This window comes from Aethalodelphis obliquidens, unplaced genomic scaffold, assembly GCF_003676395.1.
Source record: "Aethalodelphis obliquidens isolate GAN/ISIS:26980383/991018 unplaced genomic scaffold, ASM367639v1 scaffold8, whole genome shotgun sequence".
Lineage (NCBI taxonomy): Eukaryota > Metazoa > Chordata > Mammalia > Artiodactyla > Delphinidae > Aethalodelphis > Aethalodelphis obliquidens.
In genome coordinates this window covers 49,422,272-49,444,340 of record NW_020837952.1, presented here as the reverse complement: position 1 = coordinate 49,444,340, position 22,069 = coordinate 49,422,272, and the positions used below count along the sequence as shown (strand labels likewise).

At 39.2% G+C, this 22,069-nt stretch overlaps 1 protein-coding gene and 1 long non-coding RNA gene across 6 annotated transcripts in view; one reads left to right on the top strand and one right to left on the bottom strand.

Annotated features, from left to right (window-relative positions):
• The window catches only part of RIC8B (RIC8 guanine nucleotide exchange factor B), a 120,491-nt gene that overhangs the window by 3,377 nt on the left and 95,045 nt on the right, over positions 1-22,069 (bottom strand). Inside the window, exons 9-12 of one of the 5 annotated variants that reach the window (XR_003432984.1) lie at positions 14,033-14,152; positions 11,029-11,112; positions 6,763-6,901; positions 5,938-6,114 (exon numbers count right to left, since the gene is read on the bottom strand). The exons of 1 other annotated variant lie outside the window; for it this stretch is intronic. Coding sequence is in view for 1 of the 4 variants with exons in the window: in XM_027107440.1 (XP_026963241.1) it covers positions 14,033-14,152 (120 nt within the window). In the remaining 3 variants the exon portion in view is untranslated. The remainder of the gene's footprint in view (positions 1-5,937; positions 6,115-6,762; positions 6,902-11,028; positions 11,113-14,032; positions 14,153-22,069) is intronic. 3 more of the 5 variants (XR_003432985.1, XR_003432986.1, XM_027107440.1) reach the window with 3 other exon arrangements.
• Positions 34-17,768, top strand: LOC113620946 (uncharacterized). Its single transcript, XR_003432987.1, has 6 exons — positions 34-450; positions 6,361-6,396; positions 8,158-8,250; positions 13,180-13,359; positions 14,223-14,224; positions 15,840-17,768. It is a non-coding gene; the product is annotated as an uncharacterized LOC113620946 (long non-coding RNA).

Here is a 22,069-nt window from a genome sequence, read left to right as displayed (position 1 = left end):
GAGAAAAGAAAGAAAAAAAAAGTATTCACCAGCATCACACACACCCCCTCCCCCCACCCAAATCCACTTCCTTTAAAAAAAAGAAAAGTCTTTAAAAACCGAAGTATTTTTCCTCAAGCTCTCTCTGTGTGTTTGTAACAGGAAAGATGAAAGAGGTATGGAAAGAAAAAGAGGGAGATAAAAGACTTCATTCACACAGGCCAAACCTACTAAGCCAATTAAAAGTATGAAAAGTCAAGGTCTAAATGGGCTCAGGACAAGGAGCAGGTCTCTTCTGTTTTTAATAATTTTTTTCCTTTTGTGGATTTGTTTTAGTGAAGTTGAAGCTGCCAAAATTTCACCTGTCCCAGTGGACCAGGCATATAATTAATGGCTAATTTGATATGTATGGATTTCGTTTAATGGAATAAATCATCATTTGATTTTTGCCTCTCCAATCTCTAGTGATACGTAAGTACTTATTGATTTCAAATCATTTGGCCTTCCCCAACTTTCTCCCTCCCTTTTCTTTCCTCTCTCTCTCCTTCTTCTTCTTCTTTTTTAAAAAACACCATTGCTTTTGTTTGTGGCAGTTTAATTATGGGATTGACAGCCATTTTAATCTCTTCAAAGCTCCCCAACTGCCTCTTTTCAGCTAATCCAATTATATCTACTCCACAAGTTACAGCCTCATCTAAAGATGATTAATTATTGATTAAGCCAATCAAAAAGCATTAAGAAAGATTTATTTAATCTTTTCATAGGCTCTTATTTATTGTATAGAGAAAATGTACATGTTGAGATGCTAACTCTAGTCCTCCTCCCACCCCAATCAGTCAGCAGTGTACTTTAAAAGGAGCCTTGAAGAGGCACATGAACTGCTTAAAACTTACTTCTCACAGAAACGGGCATCACCCCCTAAAAACATGTCTACAACAAGAACCAACATGGCAGCAGTTGTAATGCTGGTGGGAGTTGGAGTGAAGGAAAATGATAAAACCTCCTCTCCCTCTGCTTCCTTGCTGTTGTCCCTTAGGCCAGAAGGGCTCCCCTCGGAAGGGCCGGCCACATAGCAGTGTGACGGTGTTATAGCTGCAGAGAAACTTCCTGGGGAAGGGGAGGAACAGCTCAGTGGTCACTGGATAAGTCAACAGGAACCTAATCAAGCAGCTCTGGCTGGTACCAGAAGACTATTGCTGGGAGTCTGAAAACTCTCTTTGAGTAATGTGGATGGTTGACTGGTTGAGGCTGCTAAATATTATAAAGTAGGAAATGTGTTTCCTGATCCAAGAAATGGGGTCAGAATCATAGAACTTAAAGTTGAAGGGGCCTTAGAGATCATTTAGTCCAACCCCCTTGTTTAATAAAGGAGACTGAGTGACTTACCCAAGGTCACATATCTAGTGGCAAAGTTGGACCTGGGACATAGGCCTCTGAATCCCAGTCCAGTGCTCTTTGCAGCACACACATCTGGATTAACTGCTATAACTGTACTGAAGGAACACACTCTGAGTTCAGCAGTTCAAGGACTATGTGCCAGGAACTGTGTCATATACTGGGAAGAAAAGGAAGACTAGGCACAGCTGCTGCCCTTGAGGAGTGAGTGAAACATATACATGAAAAATAACTTAGAACATAATGGGGTAAATGCTGTAACAGAATCATGAACAAAAATAACAGCTCCTGAGATGAAGCATCAACCAAATTGCCTGGGGAAGGTGGGAACGGCACCTCCAACGAGGTGTCCTATGCCATGCGAAGATAGTACAGAACTTTTCAGGCAAAGGAGTCTGTGTGGAGGGCTCTGTATAGTCCCAACTACTTGTGATTTTTTCTGTAGACCTCTTTGGATTGTGTCAATTTCTTTCTCGGCTCCCATGAAGCTGGGACAGGGCCCAGTGTTTGGGGAGTGGCGAGGTTCAATGAAGGAGCAGGAGGAGGCAAGGCTGCAAAAAGGGTAGTTGGGGGTCTAGTGGTCAGGTGTCTTGAATGCCAAAGCAAGGAGCTCGAGTCTTAGCCTGTAAGGAATGCCCTATCAGGTTTGCTTTATAGGGAAATATCTCTGGCAGCAGTGCAAAAGACACACTGGAATAGGGGAAACTGCGGCGGGGAGACGAGCCATGAGGATGTCACTGTAACGGTAATGGCATGAGAGGAGACAGAGAGCTGGATCATGGCTGTGGCTGTAGGAAGGAAAGGCCTTCCTTCCAGGGCAGAGCTGTGGTCCGCTGGAAGGGTGGAGGTAGGGGGTGAGGAGCAGAGCGTGGCTGTGGCCTCGCTCCGATGGCCACGTGGGTGGCGACCCGCTCGCTGCGGCAAGAGCACAGCAGGTGCAGCAGCTCGGGGGCGGGGGGCAGACACTGACATCTTTCAGGACAGCAAACAGCTCTGCATGACAACCAGGGAGAAATGCTTAGAGGAACCAGAAAACAATCTGCTTCCACTGAAACTTTCAGCACGCATACATACTATACATAGCTATACTTTAGTAACAGTTTCCTAGTTCTGATGGTGCTGAAGGACTCTGTGATACTGGACACTGTTTACTAATAATCGATACCAAAGGAGAAGGGGATCCCCTTCTGGGGTGAAACATTAAGGGATCAGAAAGTTCAAAGGTCTGAAGGGGCTGGTGGACTGAGGGTACAGTAAGGTGGGGGTGGGGTTGAAGGGTTTGGGTAGGTAGAAGTCTGATCAGCAGATGAGACTATAGGAATTCTACCAAGATAGTGAATTGCTGGGTGGATATGCCATCACTCCTAACACTCCAGCATTTCTTTGGTAACAGGATGATATTGGAGCTAGCTGCCAGCTTGCACAAAGTAGCTAGCACTTTCTCATCCAAACCCAGGAGGAATATTTTCAAATCAAGTCCATCGATTTCACCCCTACTCCCTAATCCAATTTTATAATAGAAATAATTAAGAACATTACAAAAATTTTATGGCCAAATTATGGGAATTCATCTATAGAATAAAGGGGCTCATATTTTAATTCTCATTTGTGAACTATTCTTCTCAAGGCTTTATTTTTTAGGTCTTCTGTATCACCCCTCTACTAACATAGAAGCTCCTCTGAGGGTATGAATTGTCTTTTCCACATGGCTCCATACGATGCTTGGTCTTACTGACATTCCTGTAGGAGAGGTGTCAGTGGTAACTGGCCACATAATCATGCATTCGTGCAAATAAATTAAGGCAGCAATGTGATATAGTGGAAAGAACAAAAAGATCTAGAGTCAGGAAGTCTGGCTGAAGTCCTGGCTCTTCCACTTACCAGTTGTGTGATCTTGGGCAAGTCTCTGAGTCTCTGTATTCCCATCTGTGAAATGGGGATAATGATACTAGCACTACCTACTTCCTAGTGATGACTTAAGGGGTAATAGTACTAGCAGTGGTAGTAGTAATTGCAATAATAATAGTGCAGATGAAAGAGCTCTATGAACTGTAAAGGAGTCCTAAATATTAGTTATCATTATTGTGGTATAGTGAAAGGCATATATAGGTTTTGGAATCAGACAGACCTAAGTTCTAATCCTGGATCTACCACTCACTAGCAGTAAGACCTTGAACTCTCTGAACTTCAATTTCCTTATCTGTAGAATTGGGATAGGAATACCCAGTTCACTGAGTTGTCATGAGGGTGAAAGGTCATTCTACATAAAAAGTGCATAGTGCAATGGCCGAAATGTAGTTGGAACCCACAAGATGCATTTCCTGTCCCTTATGTGTTTATGGAAGGAAGGTTTCCACAAGATTGTTAGGGTACTCTTTGGGAATAAGTGGGAGAAGAATATGCAGAAGCAAATAAAAGACATGGTCCCTGTCCTCAAGAAGCTTTTAGTCAGTTCAGAAGGTAAAACACACACACATTAAACAATATTAAAGGAATTACAGAACAGCAGATCAACAAGCTTGAGATGATTAACAGGCAGAGCCCTGCTTTCCCTAGCTTGACAGTTCTGTACACCCTTACTGTATCTGAAATGTGTTTAAAGGTGATTTCTCATACTGTTTGGGAGTGGAAGGAGAGAGGATGACTTACAGATATGTTACTGTTTTTTGCTTATGGACTCCGGGCTTACTTTTCAAACCCCCATCTTAACGATTCTGATCTTCCTCTCTATCATATAACAGCCCACAAATACCAAAATGAAGTCTTTGATATAGAGACTTACTCCTAAAAGGTCTGATAAATGACCTGGTTATACTAAACTGTTTCATTTAATAAGATCTGTTGTATCTAGATCAGCAAGATGTGGACAGAGAATGGGAAGCGTTCATGAATACCACAGAACCGTTATTCCACCAGTCATATGGGCTATGTACACGTGGGAGGGACGCGGAGGAGATGGGGATACTGATCACAGGCTCCCGGCAGGAGATGGACTCAGGGCCAGACTGTAATGGCAGTGATGGACATGGATTCATGGGGAGAAAGGCATCCCAGAAGCAGAAGATTAGTCAAGCAAAGGCACAGAAGCAAGAGTTAGTTGTGTGCAGGGATTGGCAAGCAGGCTGGCTTGGCAGAGGTAAAGGAAAAAGAAAGCTCAAAACAGATATGGGGTACAAAAGAGGATTTGGATGGAGACTTTGAAATCCTGGGCTGACAAGTCTGGATTATAGTACAGAGGTATTTTTGTCTTCTAATTCAAGGGTCCCATATTTAAGAATATTTATTAAAAAGTAATTCTCATTACAAACATTGAAGGCTATAAAACAATATTCCTTTGACATATTAAAAAGAAAATGTTCTATGCTTTATTCATTTTCATATCCCTATGTGTCTAGCACAGTGCCTTGCAGATAGTAGATCCTCAATAAGTGTTTATGAACTCAATTTTGCTGCAGTTGGTATTGCATTTTCACAGAAAGAAAAGGTATGGTGTTTTATGGGACTCCTAATAAACAAACCCTGACCAAGAGAAAAGCTGGATCTTTGGGTAGAAGGTTCATGTTCATCACCAAGATTTACAGTTAGGAAAAGTATTAGCATTCTACAGGAAATTCTGCATAATGCTTTCCAGGGATTTCTTGTTCTCTACTGGACTGTGAGCAACTTGAGGGCAGAGTCCATGTCTTACCTGGCTGTGATTTGCAGTATCTAGTATAGGATGGGCGCATAGTAGGTGCTCAGTAAATGTTTATTGAAAGACTATAATACATGGGTCATAGCATAAATGGACAATGGTAGAGAACCATTTGCCAGGAAACATCCTCATATTATTTTAACTGCAATTATTTCCCTGATGAGTCAGTGTCATCAGACATTCTGACAGTCCCGAAGTCAAAGCCTTCTTTGTACCATACAACCTGGAATTTCCAACCACTAATTAGTACAGACTCAGCTGCTTATATATGGGGCATCAGTGGGTCTAGATTCTAGTGTCCGATTTTCCACTGACTTGCTGGGTGTCCTTGGGCAAGTCATTTCCTTCTCTGGGCTTGAGTCTCCCCATCTATATAAAATGAAGGGGTTGGACAAGATGATCCCCAAGATTCTAATTCTAGGAGTCTAAATATTAGGCCGCTAAATAATTTTGATCTACTTAAAAAGCTGCTAGGTTTTTTAAGACACTAAAACTCAATACTGCTAAACTTTTGTTTCTAATCAAGATCTTCTAAATCTAAGAGTCAAACACAGCATCCTACCTAATTGTCACTGACATACACCAAGACCACAAGTCCTTCCTGCAAAACTACCAGCAAATGATTAGAATGATTCCGAAAGTAAATCAAAGCAATGGCAAATGTTACAAGGAAGGATCTAAATTCATTCATGGCCCTCAATAAATAGGCCATTTCATGAAGAGTTACTGGTCCTAAATTATGAAGGTCCCATCTAAAAAGGATGGCTAGGTGTCAGATATATGTAGATCATGGTTAAACGAAGATACTGTATATTGAAATGTGCATCAGGATTAAGATATTCACATAGCAATAACTCCTTCATACTTACCTTCAATGCTATACACAGGCCTTAACACAAGTTAAGACTGCCCTCGTTATCATCAAAAAGTACAGTGATGTCTACTGGATAAAGAGCCCATTCTAGGCACTGTGACAGTATCATGGCGGGCTTCTCATCTGATCAGGCATCTGGCCAGGGAAGAGATAAGCCTCCAAGAATGTTCAACTGGAACGAAACATCATTTAGAAATTTGATCTTACTAAACGATAAGGAACCATAATCTATAAGGGCTTGGCCAGGCACGAGGACACAGATAAAGCACGTCCAAGAAAGGAAACCTTATTTTGCCCCAGCCTAACCCTTAGGACTGCTAATGGAAACCAAAAAGTACTTTCTTAAAGATTTAGGGGTGGGAGATTATGGGATTTATACCATATTTAAAATTTTATAGTCTGTCTTTTTTTTCCCCAGATATAGTTCAACATTTTCCTGAGCCACCATTTCCCTGTAAGTATGGTCCTCTGGGATGCCTGGGCTTATGTAACCTCTCAGGACCTTAGAGAAGGTTCCACTTTTTAGGCTTCTGGTTCCTACATAACTCTTTCTCCCAGAAATGACAGTGCAATATTGGGGCTCAGATACTAACATACCCAATAGCACATTATAGAATAGGCCAGATGTGTATGTGTATAAAACACCTTACTTGACCTGGAAACAAGAGAATACTCTTGCCCACAGCACATGTTTTTGTGCAATACAAACAAAGCATTCAATTCAAGTGTACTTGTTGAAAAACAGGACATAATTAAGCAGTTGGTAAAATGCATTCTTGTTTCCCACTTGCAGATCTCCCAAGAGTCCCTTCGAATTTACCTATACGAGTTTCAGCTTCCCGCTTGCCACTTAGCTTGATAACGACTCAAAAATCATTCCCTTGTTTTCAAGGGCTCTTCTTTCTTGTCTGCTCTGTGTACTACAGGGCAGTATTGACACATGGAATTAATGACAGGGTCTGTAATGAAACAACAGTCATGCAAACACCAGTCTGCTCTTTTGATAAAACAGCATGTTAGAGACCTATTCACCTCCCTCTAATTGAGTACTGCATAATAGTTCCGATCCTTTTATGTAACATATTTTGTTCTATGATTAGAAAAGAAGAAAAAGGGGGAGCCTATGAAGCATTGCTTCCTTCAATCACCCCCTGATTAATTCTCTGATTTTAATGAGGGTGGCTGCTATTTAGGCAGGTCCTGTTACCTACTTGTTTTGTTGACTTCTGTACAATGTATAACAAAACCCATGATGGGATAATTGGGAACCATTCCTTTGGCACGGGGATTCCTGTTCTTAATGTAAGGTTGGCTTGGAAAAAAAAGAACCCTGGCATTTAAAATTAGCCATTTCATATTTAATTCCCTTTCACATTTGAAAGATAGGATGAAAATTAGTATATAAATAAAGCATTTTAATTAACAGAGCTTTTCCAAAAGTGCCTGCAGTAATGGAGCCTGTGAGAGCCCGGAGAAAGCAGCTCTGTAATCTTTGCTATAATTCCAAGTCTGAGAGTGCATCTTATTTCAAGATTTCAGCGTCAATGGAACAGTCCATATCCACTGAAGTACAATGGATTTCCCAATAACTTGTGATATTCTTAAGTGTTTTTAACGCTTTTTTCCTCACAGAAATTAAAACAACCTTTGGCACTGGTTAACATGTTCAGTTATATACTATGGAAGAGTGTCCTTTGCTGGTCCTTCATCTTTCAGTTAATCTTTCATCTAATGGCTTCCTAGTGCTGACTGGTTGGTTTTACTGTTCTTTCACTAAGCCACTAACCCAGTAGGCAGGAGAGGTGTGGTGACTTTTCTATACCAAATTCGAGGTCTTCAAGCTGCATTTTTCAAAAGCATTTCTGAGATCCTTCCCTCAGCCTCACCATTATGCTTTGGGATTGGGTACAGTTGGGAAGGTAAAATACGTAACATAAAAATATCAATCCCAAGACAAATGAATATGGCATGTTATCTACACCATGTCCTTCCACTTTGGGAGTTGCCTAAACAGGCAACAGTCCTGTAAATAAGGAAGTCTTTCTAAAGTTAATTTTCTTGATATGATCACACTGAATGTAAGAATTTGTTAGAATACCTATAATCATTCTATTTTCAAAATAATTAAAAGACTTTATTAACATAGAATCATAGCAGTTTTACTGGTTTCCTTCATATGAAGTTGTTTCTGTTTATTTTCTGTTTTTGATATAAGCTACATAGGACCTGACTTGATATTTGAGAAAAGCTCAACTATGGAATGAAAAAGCAGGAATGAATGGCCTCCAAATCTTAATTTTTTTGTCAGGTAAATATGCTTACTCTTTGTCTTCGTGCTTTGCATCTATTTAAAATTTAGAGCGTATTATTAAAAATAATCAGACTGACAAATCTGAGAGCTGTTTGTTGGTAATTTTTCAAAATAACATAAGATCTGGAATATGAAGACTAAGAACCAAATCCTGACTATGTCATTAACCAGATGCCTGATTTTGGTTCAGTCACTTCATCATTGGTCCCATTTACTCCTCAATAAAATATCTCTTGCCCTATCTAAAATTCACAGGGCTGTTTTAACAGCCAGTGGAAGTACTTTTTAAACTTTAAAGCACTATATAAATATTAGTCTTTCATTATTCTCATTTCTGTTAGAAGATCACATGCAAAGCTTCTAAAAATTTGCTATCCACCTCACATTAAACAGCATGGTTAAGAAAATATAGAGAAAGAGGTTAGGGATAGTGCTAGAAAAATAAAACTCAGTTTTGTCCTTAACTGAAGGTGATCTTTATTTCTTGGTAATTTCTCTACAGAACCTTTCTTTCCTGTTGTCCAGAATTAGCAAAATAAATATTAATAAGAGGTCAGCATGCCAGCTGACACTGTTGAATAAAGCAGTAGAAATGGAAGTTCGTACATGCTCTTCTCAATCAGAAAGTCTTAAAAGTTAAAGGAGGAGGGTGACTCAGAGCAAATAGTCAATGGAGATTATTCTTATTTGATGTTTCTCTAATAAACAGAAGTCATTTCACCTAGTGCTTAAACCAAGAGCTCCAAGTAGGCATTCCTACTACAGAGTTAAAGGACAATGACTACCGATAGGCAATACAAAGTTTGCATGACGTCCTACTAAGAGATGTCTAGCCAGTTTCTCAAGTTAATCCTCCCCTACCACTTTAAGGGTATATTAGTTTAACTGGATCCAAGTTCCCTTAATTAAGCTTCTAAGCAACACTGCAGTGTATTTTAATGATGTAGAACAGTGCTATCTAATACAAATATAATGTAAGCCATATATGTAATCTTAAATGTTCTAGTAGCCACATAGAAAAAACAGGTAAAATTAATTTTAAAATAATGTTTAATCCAATATATCAAAAATTATTTCAATATAAAATCCATATTAAACAACTGAGATATTTATTTTACATTCTCTTTTTGTACTGAGTCTTTGAAAGTCTGAGTATTTAACACTTACAGGACATCCCAATTCAGACTAGCCATAGTTATATATGGGTAGTGGTTACCATATTGGACAGTGCAGATCTAAAGGATTTTCTGATGTAAACAATTAAGATCTTGACACTTTCGTACCTAAATAGATTTCACAATGCTATAAAGACTGGATCATATTTCTGCAATGTACCTAAAAAGCATTTCCTTGATTAACTCATCATAAAGGTGGGAGTAATCACAGTTATTTTTGTAAGTAGAGTAAAGTAATTTAGTTACAAGAAAAAAATTATGTAGTTATTACTTTTCAGTCATAAATTACCTGTCCCAGCTTCCATAAGTTTAAAAATAACCTTTGGATTAAAGGGGAACTATTACTGTATTTGATACTTGCATTTATTAAGAAAGCCATGTCCCAAATACTACACAAAGGCTGGCAAAATATATATATTGGATAAGGAGGAGATAAGAAAAGGAAGAAATGGAAAACAATTATTTATATAAATGTAAATTTTAGAAGATTTTGATAGAATATATAAGCAATAAAGGCAATGTACCTTGTTAAACAGTGATGGGGTAAGGGTAGAGTAGAAGATTAATCAGTCCTGGTTCCAATTAAGAAACTAAAGGGGATTAGAAAAGTCGAAACTTGAAATATTATTTCCCTTGGTTAGCTTAGGCTTAAGCCAGTCAATCCTCTCTCCCCTTTTGTGGAGGAGGCCGCGTCACTACATGAGGCTCGTATGCTGTAGCTGAGGTGAATGCAGTTGTCTTAGCCACACTGGACTTGCTTAACCACATACAATCCCCGTTCTAATCTCCCGCTTAAATTGCAGGGGCTTATTTTTTTCCAATTCAGAAAAGGAAAGAGGAGGTGGAGAGGCAGGCAAATTTCATCCCCTTTTCCACATCTGTTCTCACATTAAAAAAAATGTCAAAGGAAGCTTTCTATAATCTTATGCCTCAGGCCTTAATGCTTATGTCTGATAAATATTACAATTATTCTATATTAAAGAAGTTAGGTACCCCAATATTTAAATTAGCCAGTCGTGGGCCAAAGTACCTTATAGAATTCTTTCCAGACCTGAATTTTATGACATCTGGCCAAGAAATGGAACTGACAAAAGTATACTTTCAAGACTTTAAACCATGTAGGCTATTTTATTGAGCAAAAAATTAACCTTCGATTTGGGGATCTGCTTTATACATTATTTCATCATCACACACTGGGGAAACCACAGGGTACAAGGCACTGTACTAGCTAGACATGATGGGATTTATGGGGTTCAAATTATTCTCAAACTCTTAAGACCTCTAGGTCCATTGCCAATCCCCTTACCTACATCTGTCACAAATACAATCCTTACTAAAAAAAAAAAATCACTTGGAATATACTGTCAGTTGGTGGTCAATGGGAAGAAAATGTTTGAGTGCTAATCTCTCCAGTATCCTTAAAAATCTAGCTGAGATAAAGCTGCTAAGGTGGTGAGCAACTTGAGGCAGTGGCTATGTCCAGCATGGAGGCAAAATGGAAATGTCATTTTAATTTTTGCATTGGTGGTTTTACAGTTTTGGTGGTAAATAACATCTGTACCCTACACCAGGCTCAGTAACAGTACTTGGCATGACCAACCTTAGTCATCACTTTGGTAAGTGCTTTGGCACGGGCCACTGTTGCTAACCACCATCCTGGTGCAGGTCGTTCACATCTGCTCTCCTATGGATGGAAAAAAGGAAGTGTCTAGCGTCCATTCATTGGCCACATCACCTCCAATCCTATCCTTTACTCTCACGCCTTTCAAATCAGGCCCAGGAGAAAATGATTTCACTTTTGGAAAGAAAGTTAATCAGACAAAGCTACAGTACACTCTTGGCACAGCAAGACTTGGTGGGATGCGGAACATCCTTGGAGTGACAGTTGAAGGAACTAACCAATAGCACACTGCTGAAGAGGATGATTAGGAAATGTTCTGGCAAACACTGACTCTAACAGACAGACACAGTAGCACAGTGGACAGAGCAAAGGTCTTGATTTCTGGAAAATGAAGTTCTTAGCCTTACTTTAGCTAGAAAGACAATGTATGTGAAAGTGTTTTGTAAACTGTGAAAGGAAATGGATTTTCACCAGTCATTAGCTTGGAAATGTTTGGGGCAATTCTTTGGGCCTTGCTTTCCCCAATGATAAATCTGATAACATATTACTCAAATAATGATAAAATAACCTGAGCTCTTTGGAAGAAAGATGCAGTATGTGAATAAAAAAGATTTATCTTATTAACAAGAGTAAGTTTCCCTCTACCTAGAATGAATGGTCATTTCTCCATTTGTCAATTCAATACCTCTTAAACTTCAAGGATCAGCACAAATGCTACCTTCCCTGTGAAAGTCCCTGATTTATCCCAACAGAATGAACTGCTCCTTCTCCTGGGTGCTCACAGTTCAACACAGACCTTATTTTGTCATTACTTCCTTCTATTCTAGAACAGATTACAGCCATATCCCACAGTAACAAGAAGTAATCATTTCCAAAGATACGGACTACCACATTCACCTCTGAATCTCCCTCATCTTCCTAGCACAGTGCCTTGCACAGAGCAGCTGCTTAATAAATGTTCCCTGAATTTACTGAATTTAGTCTACTTTGGCTTTATGGCATCTTTTTAACCTCAAAAAACCAAACCAAAAACGACAGTGAAAAGAGAGAAGAAACTTAAGACAAACACATAAGACACATAAAGAATGGCTTCATTCTTTGCATTCCTGCTTTGGAATGCCCACTGCTGATCTCCATACAGTTTTGTCACTGATTGTTATTAGTGAGAGCAAATGTTAGAAAGCACATAAAGGCAGACAATGTAAAAATCCCACCACAAGTCATGAAAAAAGTCTGTGATTTAGGACTATTCTCAAAGTTGCCTTAGCTTCAACTTTAATGGCAAAATTCATACCATCAAAGCCAACACAAGACATATTTGCTCTGCTTTATACATGTGAAAATCAGTATCACCTTCAGATTGAGCTGGGCATCTGCTGGGTGTTTACTCATCTAGGGCAAATGGGCCAGTTGGATAGCATCTGTGTTATCTTTTAAGAACTCATATTATTGAAATGAAATTTATTCAACCTAACTAGTTCACTGTCTTCACACTAATATGCTCTACTCAGGTCCTTGTTAACATTTCCCCCTCCAGCTTCTACCAGATGGACTCTGTTGGTTCTCATCCCAACTGCTGTACTTACAGCACTGTTTCATTAGTTACCTCAGATCCTTTTGGAAGTACAAATCTTACTTTTATATACTCATTCAGAACCTTTTACCCTGCCTCCTATAGGTTTGTCCTATCAGCATCTTCTCTTTTATTGTAAATTCATTCAGGGAAGGAACATGTATATTCTATCCAAAGGTATGGAGAATGTCATATGCAAACAGATAACAATGTCTTTTGAAGACTGTGAGCATAGTGAGCTGTAAATTCTAACCTTCTTGGGAAAATGATGGAAATTTAAAAGGACTAACTGGAAGTCAACTAAATTCTAGTCATATTAGCTTTGTAGATGATGAAGCTACTTACTTCTATGTAACTTCCACCACATTACCAGCATCATGTGAAAACTCAGACTCTGCAAAGGATCTAAATACCCTAACTTGTCACACTCCCCATGTCAGCCTCTTCTTATTTTTGAACACTTCTACTCTAAGCCTCCTGCTGTGCTCTTAGCCTCTGCTTGTTTCTTTATTACACCTTTCCCTTTAATGGTTGGCTTGCTGGCTTTCCCATTCTAGTTGCTACTCCTCTTGATTGAGGGATACTAGCCTTTGCATAGCTGTTGTGAAAAAGGAGATGACCAGAAGAAATTCACCTTCCGGTGGCAGCTGCCACCAACACACAGAAGCACTCACTCAAGATGGCTTAAAGGAGACAGTGACTCAATGTACGACTAGAAAATTGAGCAATTCAGGCAAGTATGAAAGGAATTAATACTTTCTAATAACTCCTCCAAGATGACTAGTTGCTTATTAGTATATATTTAATTATTTTCAAAACTGGCTATCTGGGGAGGGGAAGGAGGTGTGAAGCAAGAAGGGAAGGGGAGATTGTTTTTAGAATCCCTAATTAATACAAGTGCCTGCTTTCAGAAAATCCTTCATTTGAGCTATTCCTTTTCACTTTTTCCTATTGGGTGCGTGACATTTTAGAATTCTTGGTTTTAGCAGCAATCCAAAAAGAAAGAACTGCAAACTTGCACATCAAAAATGGGGAAAAAAAAAAAGCATCATGATTTGGAACAAAAACCAAAACAGACTAAAACAAAAAATACAAGCAGCAGCAAAATCATTGAACCTAATTCACAGCATCTTTTTGAAGACAGGGAGGTTAGTTGGTTAAATATCACAATGACCTAGTAGTTACTATCCTAGCTTTGAGAGTTTAAATGTTTAAGAATGCACATCCATAAGCGGCACATGTAGAAGAACCATGGTAGCCAAGAGAGATCTGAACTACTGCTGCCTGGGCCATCCTGTTCCAATCAACATGGATTTCCAGAGTTGCTGTTCTATGGTAACTCTCAGTGAGAGAGACAAAGAAATAGAACATTTTTAGAAACCAAGCAAAAAATGGATGGGAATACAATACCTGGAAAGTTTATCAAGCATGTTGACAAGTTTCATGGCTTCATATTCTTTTTGTTCTTCTGTCATTTCATCTATGGGGTTTGGCATTGGTTCCTCTAAATGACCAGTGATAAGATTAATGCTACAAAAAGAAAAAAAAGTTATGCTGTATGTTTTCAAATTATGCTCTTTCTATACTTTTCTGGTCCAAGTTGTAAGTTATAATAAGAAAGAGTATAATAGCCAAAAAATTGGCAATAGCAATTTTATGATATAGAACTGCTATAGGAATTTTTTTTAATTGACTTTTCCTGCTAATTTGCTTTGGGAAATGGGTGATAGCAAACTTGCCAACTTTTTTTTAAAGGCATGGCTGCTTTTTAAAAATATGAAATTTGATTGGTGCCGTTAGGATAAATATCCTTGGATGCACAGCTTCTTCATTAATTATATAAGGGACAAATGATTTCAGAGAAGGAGAAATCTATTCTGTGATACAGCATAAAACAAATATGTCAAAAAATTGGAAAAATGATGACAGAGAGGCTGGAATCTGAAAATGAAAGCATGCCCATTTATAATCTCAGGGAATTAGTCCATTAGTGAGACCACAGAAGGCAATGAGTGTTTAAATAATAAAAGATAAAGCAAAAGAACAATTTTAATTAGATTTGATCTGACCTAGATTAAAAAAAGGAATGAAATCTAGCCTACCAAAAGACAGGTATACCATCTAGCTTTCTGGAAATAGATTTAATAAAGTACTTAAGATGAATACGTTCCATAAACTTTGTATGAAGTTCTAATACCAAACAAAACTATCCTCTTAATTAAAAGCCACATTATTATTATTTTTTTTGACGAGGTGAAATAAAAGATAATTCTTTCAACGGCTGCCAAATATTTATAGCTTAAGCATCTTTCTGGAGAAGCAGACAAGAGGTTACAGCATTTTGTACCAGCCACGTACACACAGTATGTTTTTAATGATCAAATGAAATATCCCTGCAAAAGGCAAATCGCTGATAAGTTACTTTCTAGGGTCTACAAACACAAATGGTTTCAGGGGCCAGGCCTTAAGGATATGCAAAATTGGTCAAGTATAAATAACATGGAGTATTGGGGACTAGGGTAAAATGGAGAACAGTGCTAGTCTAAACAGGGAAAAAAAAATCATGCAGGCCAAAACCAAGACACCACGATTAATTCCATCATCTGGTGGCTAGTTTGCCAGCCCTGCTTTAGACTTTTACTTGGGCAAGTTAACTTTCTTTACAGAGCAGGGCTTTTCTCACTTGGAGCAAGGGCTAGGTACTATAATCTGTTACAAAAAAATATTTATTTTTCTACATTCCTCAGAGGCTGCCTGACATACAGATTCTTACAGAAGGACTCAATGCTCACCATCCTTAAAAACCGGATCTAAAACATCTGTTTCGCCATTCTTTCGTAAGACCTATGTCTATAGCCATGGTTAAAAAACTTTTTCCTTCGAAGTAGTGGAACCCCTCACCCTTTTTATTTTAACAAATGAAATCTACATAGAAAGCTGATTTATGAAATAGATGAAAGTGGAACTGCTCAGGCAGAAGAGGGGATAGGGATGGCCAAGGAGAGTGCAGGCCTAGAATCCCTTCTATTTGTCTGCACTCACTTGCTTCCTCTTAAGGCAGCCCCTAAGGCACTTTCAGGAACTCTGGGGAAACAGTCTGAAAACCCATAGGCTTCTCAGTGATTCTTAGCCTTGGCTATACATTGGAATCACTTGAGAAACTTGAAAGACAGGCCTCACCTGAAACCAACTAAATCTGTTTTGGTTTTTTTTCCAGGTGATGCACCTTGAGGTTAAGAACCACTGGGATAGAGTGCCTACTTGAGACATTCATTGTGTACTACTAGTCTCTCCCTTTTTTCAGGTGCTCATAAAAGAAAAGAAAAAGGCGTCTAGTTGGTGGCCATTAACAAAAATGCCAAACGGGGTCATCACCAAAAGTCAAGAACAAAGAGGACCCAGACGAGGCTTCTGAGAACTATGGAGTTTTTAAGAAGTATCCCAGATGCCACAGTGAAAACGTAATTCCACCACCCATCTATTATTTGCTTAGGTGTATAACGACAGGACATATTTTCACTGGTTTCTCTTCTGCTGCCTGCTAAATTAGAAAAAAACATATAGTCTTATAAATAAGTAAGTAAAGGTACTTATTATAGGCACATACCACTTACCAAGCAGACAAAGGCAATAAGGCCTTAGAAGAAAGTATAAGGGAAGGTAGATGTATTAACTATTTAGACCATGCTCATCTGTCTCTTGAGAGAAGGCTTCTCTCCTCAAGCTCAATGGAAGGGTGACTTAAATCAGATCCACACACTGTTTTAGAATATAATGAAATTAGCACAACCCATCATGTGCCTCAGGGAAAAAATTGGTCAGGAGGACACACTGGTCAGCTCTGTGGTATTGTGGATACCACAGCACACAAAGTCAGGACATGCATTCCTGGATCAGGGCATATTTGATTCTTTTCTTGGTTCTTTTAAGGGCTTAGTGGAAATGATGTCTGTTTTCCATAAGCTGACCTCAAGTCCACTGATGCTAAAATGATTTAATATCTTGCTGTGAAATTAGCTACTAAAGTCACAAAATCCTTTGCTCACTGAGCATGAAAGCAGCAGCCAGAAATTCACTCTTACAGAGTAAGAACTTACCATCCTTTACCCATGTAGTAAAACATTCCAACCCCCCAAAATCACTCCAGGGATTGAGGTTTCATCTTTTTTCCTTGAAAAAACACCCCCTACCCCTACCCCCACCCCAGTACTCAGAAGAACGTAAACAAAGCCACAGCAAACACAAGTTGCTGAACCATGCTACTCTCCTATGGGAAAAATGCCAGTGTTCTGGGGGCAGGAGGCAGACTTGGACACTGTCTCCCCTCCAGCTCCCCACTTCAAACCAATCTCATGTAGCTTCTACCCAGAGGAAGAGAAAACAAATAGTCACCACCACAGCAACAGAGTGAGGTTTCATAAAAAACTTTTGAAAAAAAAAAAAAAGACTATTTTTGGTTGAACAAACACTTGCCACCTTTATAACCTTGAACAGTATAGTCTGAGATTTAACTTTCCAGGTTTCAGGATCTTAACACTGAAATTCTGGGATTGGTTTTTTGTTCCAAGACTCTGAGTCCTAAGATACTTTAAGTATACTAACTGTTAACTGTGGTGGATATTTTATTGGATAATTTTATACTTATCATAATTTTTCCCACCCTGTCTCTGCTCCCCTCCCCATCTTCTCAGCACTCCAATCCTGTTTTATGTCTTCCAATTAGGTGACAAGTATCCAAACTCTTATGTGTGATATGTCACCAAGACTTTTGTATTATATAAGGTCATTATATGACAGCAGCTGGAGACAAAAGGATTAAGACTTGCTCTTCAAAATGTTGCTACATTTGGCCAACATCAACAGTACTACTAGTTCACTGAAGAAAAAAAGCTATTAAATGTTCCCTGAGCTATATGAAAGTTAACATCTATCTCTAAAAAATGTGGATTAAATTTTGCTCAAAGCACCCTGGTTAACGAAGAGGCTATAAAGTCAAGTCCCTACAGAGGCTAAGGCAGATAAGATGAACGAAAAAGATACATTATCAGGGGATTGGTTCAAGATGGTCGAGTAGAAGGACATGCTCTCACTCCCTCTTGTGAGAGCATGGGAAGCAAAACTAACTGCTGAACAATCATAGACAGGAAGCCCCTGGAACTCACCAGAAAAGATACCCCACATCCAAAGACAAAGGAGAAGCCACAATGAGATGGTAGGAGGGATGCAATCACAATAAAATCAAATCCCATAACGGCTGGGTGGGTGACTCACAAACTGGAGAACACTTAATACCAGAGAAGTCCACCCACTGGAGTGAAGGTTCTGAGCCCCACATCAGGCTTCCCAGCCTGGGGGTCCGGCAACAGGAGGAGGAATTCCTAGAGAATCAGACTCTGAAGGCTAGTGGGATTTGATTGCAGGACTTCAACAGAACTGGGGGAAACAGAGACTCCACTCTTGGAGGGCACACACAAAGTAGTGTGTGCACTGGGACCCAGGAGAAGGAGCAGTGACCCCATAGGAGACTGAACCAGACCTACCTGCTAGTGTTGGAGGGTCTCCTGCAGAGGCAGGGGTGGCTGTGTCTCATTGTGAGGACAAGGACACTGGCAGCAGAAGTTCTGGAAGTACTCCTTGGCGTGAGCCCTCCCACAGTCTGCCATTAGCCCAACCAGAGAGCCCAGCTAGACTCCAGTGTTGGGTCATGTCAGGCCAAACAACCAACAGGGAGGGAACCCAGCCCCACCCATCAGCAGTCAAGTGGATTAAAGTTTTGCTGAGCTCTGCCCACCAGAGCAACATCCAGCTCTACCCACTACCAGTCCCTCCCATAAGGAAACCTGCACAAGCCTCTTAGAATAGCCTCATCCACCAGAGGGCGGACAGAAGCAAGAAGAACTACAATCCTGCAGCCTGTGGAACAAAAACCACATTCACAGAAAGACAAGATAAAAAGGCAGAGGGCTAAGTACCAGATGAAGGAACAAGATAAAACCCCAGAAAAACAACTAAATGAAGTGTAATTGGCAACCTTCCAGAAAAAGAATTCAGAATAATGATAGTGAAGATGATCCAGGACCTCGGAAAAACAATGGAGGCAAAGATCGAGAAGATACAAGAAATGTTTAACAAAGACCTAGAAGAATTAAAGAACAAACAAACAGAGATGAACATACAGTAACTGAAATGAAAACTACACTAGAAGGAATCAATGGCACAATAACTGAGGCGGAAGAATGGATAAGTGAGCTGGAAGAAAGAATGGTGGAATTCACTGTTGCGGAACAGAATAAAGAAAAAAGAATGAAGAAATGAAGACAGCCTAAGAGACCTCTGGGACAACATTAAACGTAACAACATTCGCATTATAGGGGTCCCAGAAGGAGAAAAGACAGAGAAAGGACCCGAGAAAATATTTGAACAGATTATAGTCGAAAACTTCCCTAACATGGGAAAGGAAATAGCCACCCAAGTCCAGGAAGCCCAGAGAGCCCCAGGCAGAATAAACCCAAGGAGAAACACACCGAGACACATAGTAATCAAATTGGCAAAAATTAAAGACAAAGAAAAATTCTTGAAAGAAGCAAGGGAAAAATGACAAATAACATACAAGGGAACTCCCATAAGGTTAACAGCTGATTTCTCAGCAGAAACTCTACAAGCCAGAAGGGAGTGGCATGACATATTTAAAGTGATGAAAGGGAAGAAATTACACCCAAGATTACTCTATCCAGCAAGGATCTCTATCAGATTTGATGGTGAAGTCAACAGATTTTCACACAAGCAAAAGCTAAGAGAATTCAGCACCACCAAACCAGCTCTACAACAAACGCTAAAGTAACTTCTCTAAGTGGGAAACACAAGAGAAGAAAAGGACCTACAAAAACAAACCCAAAACAATTAAGAAAATGGTAACAGGAACATACATATTGATAATTACCTTAAATGTGAATGGATTAAATGCTCCAACCAAAAGACACAGGCTTGCTGAATGGATACAAAACCGAGACCCATATATATGCTGTCTACAAGAGACCCACTTCAGACCTAGGGACACATACAGACTGAAAGTGAGGGGATGGAAAAAGATATTCCATGCAAATGGAAATCAAAAGAAAGCTGGAGTAGCGATACTCATGTCAGATAAAATAAACTTTAAAGAATGTTACAAGAGACAAGAAAAAGGACACTACATAATGATCAAAGGATCAATCCAAGAACAAGATATAACAATTATAAATATATATGCACCCAACATAGGAGCACCTCAATACATAAGGCAACTGCTAACAGCTATAAAAGAGGAAATCGACAGTAACACAATAATAGTGGGGTACTTTGACACCTCACTAACACCAATGGACAGATCATCCAAACAGAACATAAATAAGGAAACAGAAGCTTTAAATACACAATAGACCAGATAGATTTAATTGACATTTATACGACATTCCATCCAAAAACAGCAGATTACACTTTCTTCTCAAGTGCTCATGGGACATTCTCCAGGCTAGATCACATCTTGCTTCACAAATCAAGCCTCAGTAAACTTAAGAAAATTGAAATCATATCAAGCATCTTTTCTGACCACAATGCTATGAGATTAGACATCAATTACAGGGGAAAAAAACGTAAAAAACACAAACACATGGAGGCTAAACAATACGTTACTAAATAACCAAGAGATCACTGAAGAAATCAAAGAGGAAATCAGAATATACCTAGAGACAAATGACAACGAAAACACGATGATCCAAAACCTATGGGACGCAGCAAAAGCAGTTCTAAGAGGGAAGTTTATAGCAATACAATCCTACCTCAAGAAACAACAAACATCTCAAATAAACAATCTAATCTTACACATAAAAGAACTAGAGAAAAAAGAAAAAACAAAACCCAAAGTTAGTAGAAGGAAGGCAATCATAAAGATCAGAGCAGAAATAAATGAAACAAAGAAAACAATAGCAAAGATCCATAAAACTAAAAGCTGGTTCTTTGAGAAGATAAACAAAATTGATAAACCATTAGCCAGACTCATCAAGAAAAAGAGGGAGAGGACTCAAATCAATATAATTAGAGTGCTTCCCTGGTGGCGCAGTGGTTGAGAGTCCGCCTGATGATGCAGGGGACACAGGTTCGTGCCCTGGTCTGGGAAGATCCCACATGCCGTGGAGCGGCTGGGCCCGTGAGCCATGGCCGCTGAGCCTGCGCATCCGGAGCCTGTGCTCTGCAACGGGAGAGGCCACAACAGTGAGAAGCCCGCATACCGCAAAAAACAAAACAAACAAACAAAAATATATATGTATAATTAGAAATGAAAAAGGAGAAGTTACAACAGACACCGCAGAAATACAAGTCACCGTAAGAGACTATTACAAGCAACTCTATGCCAGTAAAATGGACGACCTGGAAGAAATGGACAAATTCTTAGAAAGGTATAACCTTCTAAGACTGAACCAGAAAGAAATACGAAATATGAACAGACCAATCACAAGTAATGAAATTGAAACTGTGATTAAAAATCTTCCAACAAACAAAAGTCCAGGAACACATGGCTTCACAGGTGAATTCTATCAAACATTTAGAGAATAGCTAACACCTATCCTTCTCAAACTCTTCCAAACAATGGCAGAGGAAGGAACACTCCCAAACTCATTCTATGAGGCCACCATCACCCTGATACCGAAACCAGACAAAGATACTACAAAAAAAGAAAATTACAGGCCAATATCACTGATGAATATAGATGCAGAAATCCTCAACAAAATACTAGCAAACAATGCAACAGCACATTAAAAGGACCATACACCATGATCAAGTGGGATTTATCCTAGGGATGCAAGGATTCTTCAATATATGCAAAACAATCAATGTGATATACCATATTAACAAACTGAAGAATAAAAACCATATGATCATCTCAATAGATGCAGACAAAGCTTTTGACAAAATTCAACACCGATTTATGATAAAAACTCTCCAGAAACTGGGCACAGAGGGAACCTACCACAACATAATAAAGGTCATATACAATAAACCCACAGCAAACATCATTCTCAATGGTGAAAACCTGAAAGCATTTCCTCTAAGATCAGGAACAAGACAAGGATGTCCACTCTCACCACTATTATTCAACATAGTTTTGGAAGTCCTAGCCATGGCAATCAGAGTAGAAAAAGAAATGAATAAAAATTGGAAAAGGAGACGTAAAACCGTCACTGTTTGCAGATGACATGATACTATACATGGAGAATCCTAAAGATGCCAGCAGAAAACTACTAGAGCTAATCAATGAATTTGGTAAAGTAGCATGATACAAATTAATACACAGAAATCTCTTGCATTCCTATGCAGTAGTGATGAAAAATCTGAAAGGGAAATTAAGAAAACACTCCCATTTACCACTGCAACAAAAAGAATAAAATACCTAGGAATAAACCTACCTAG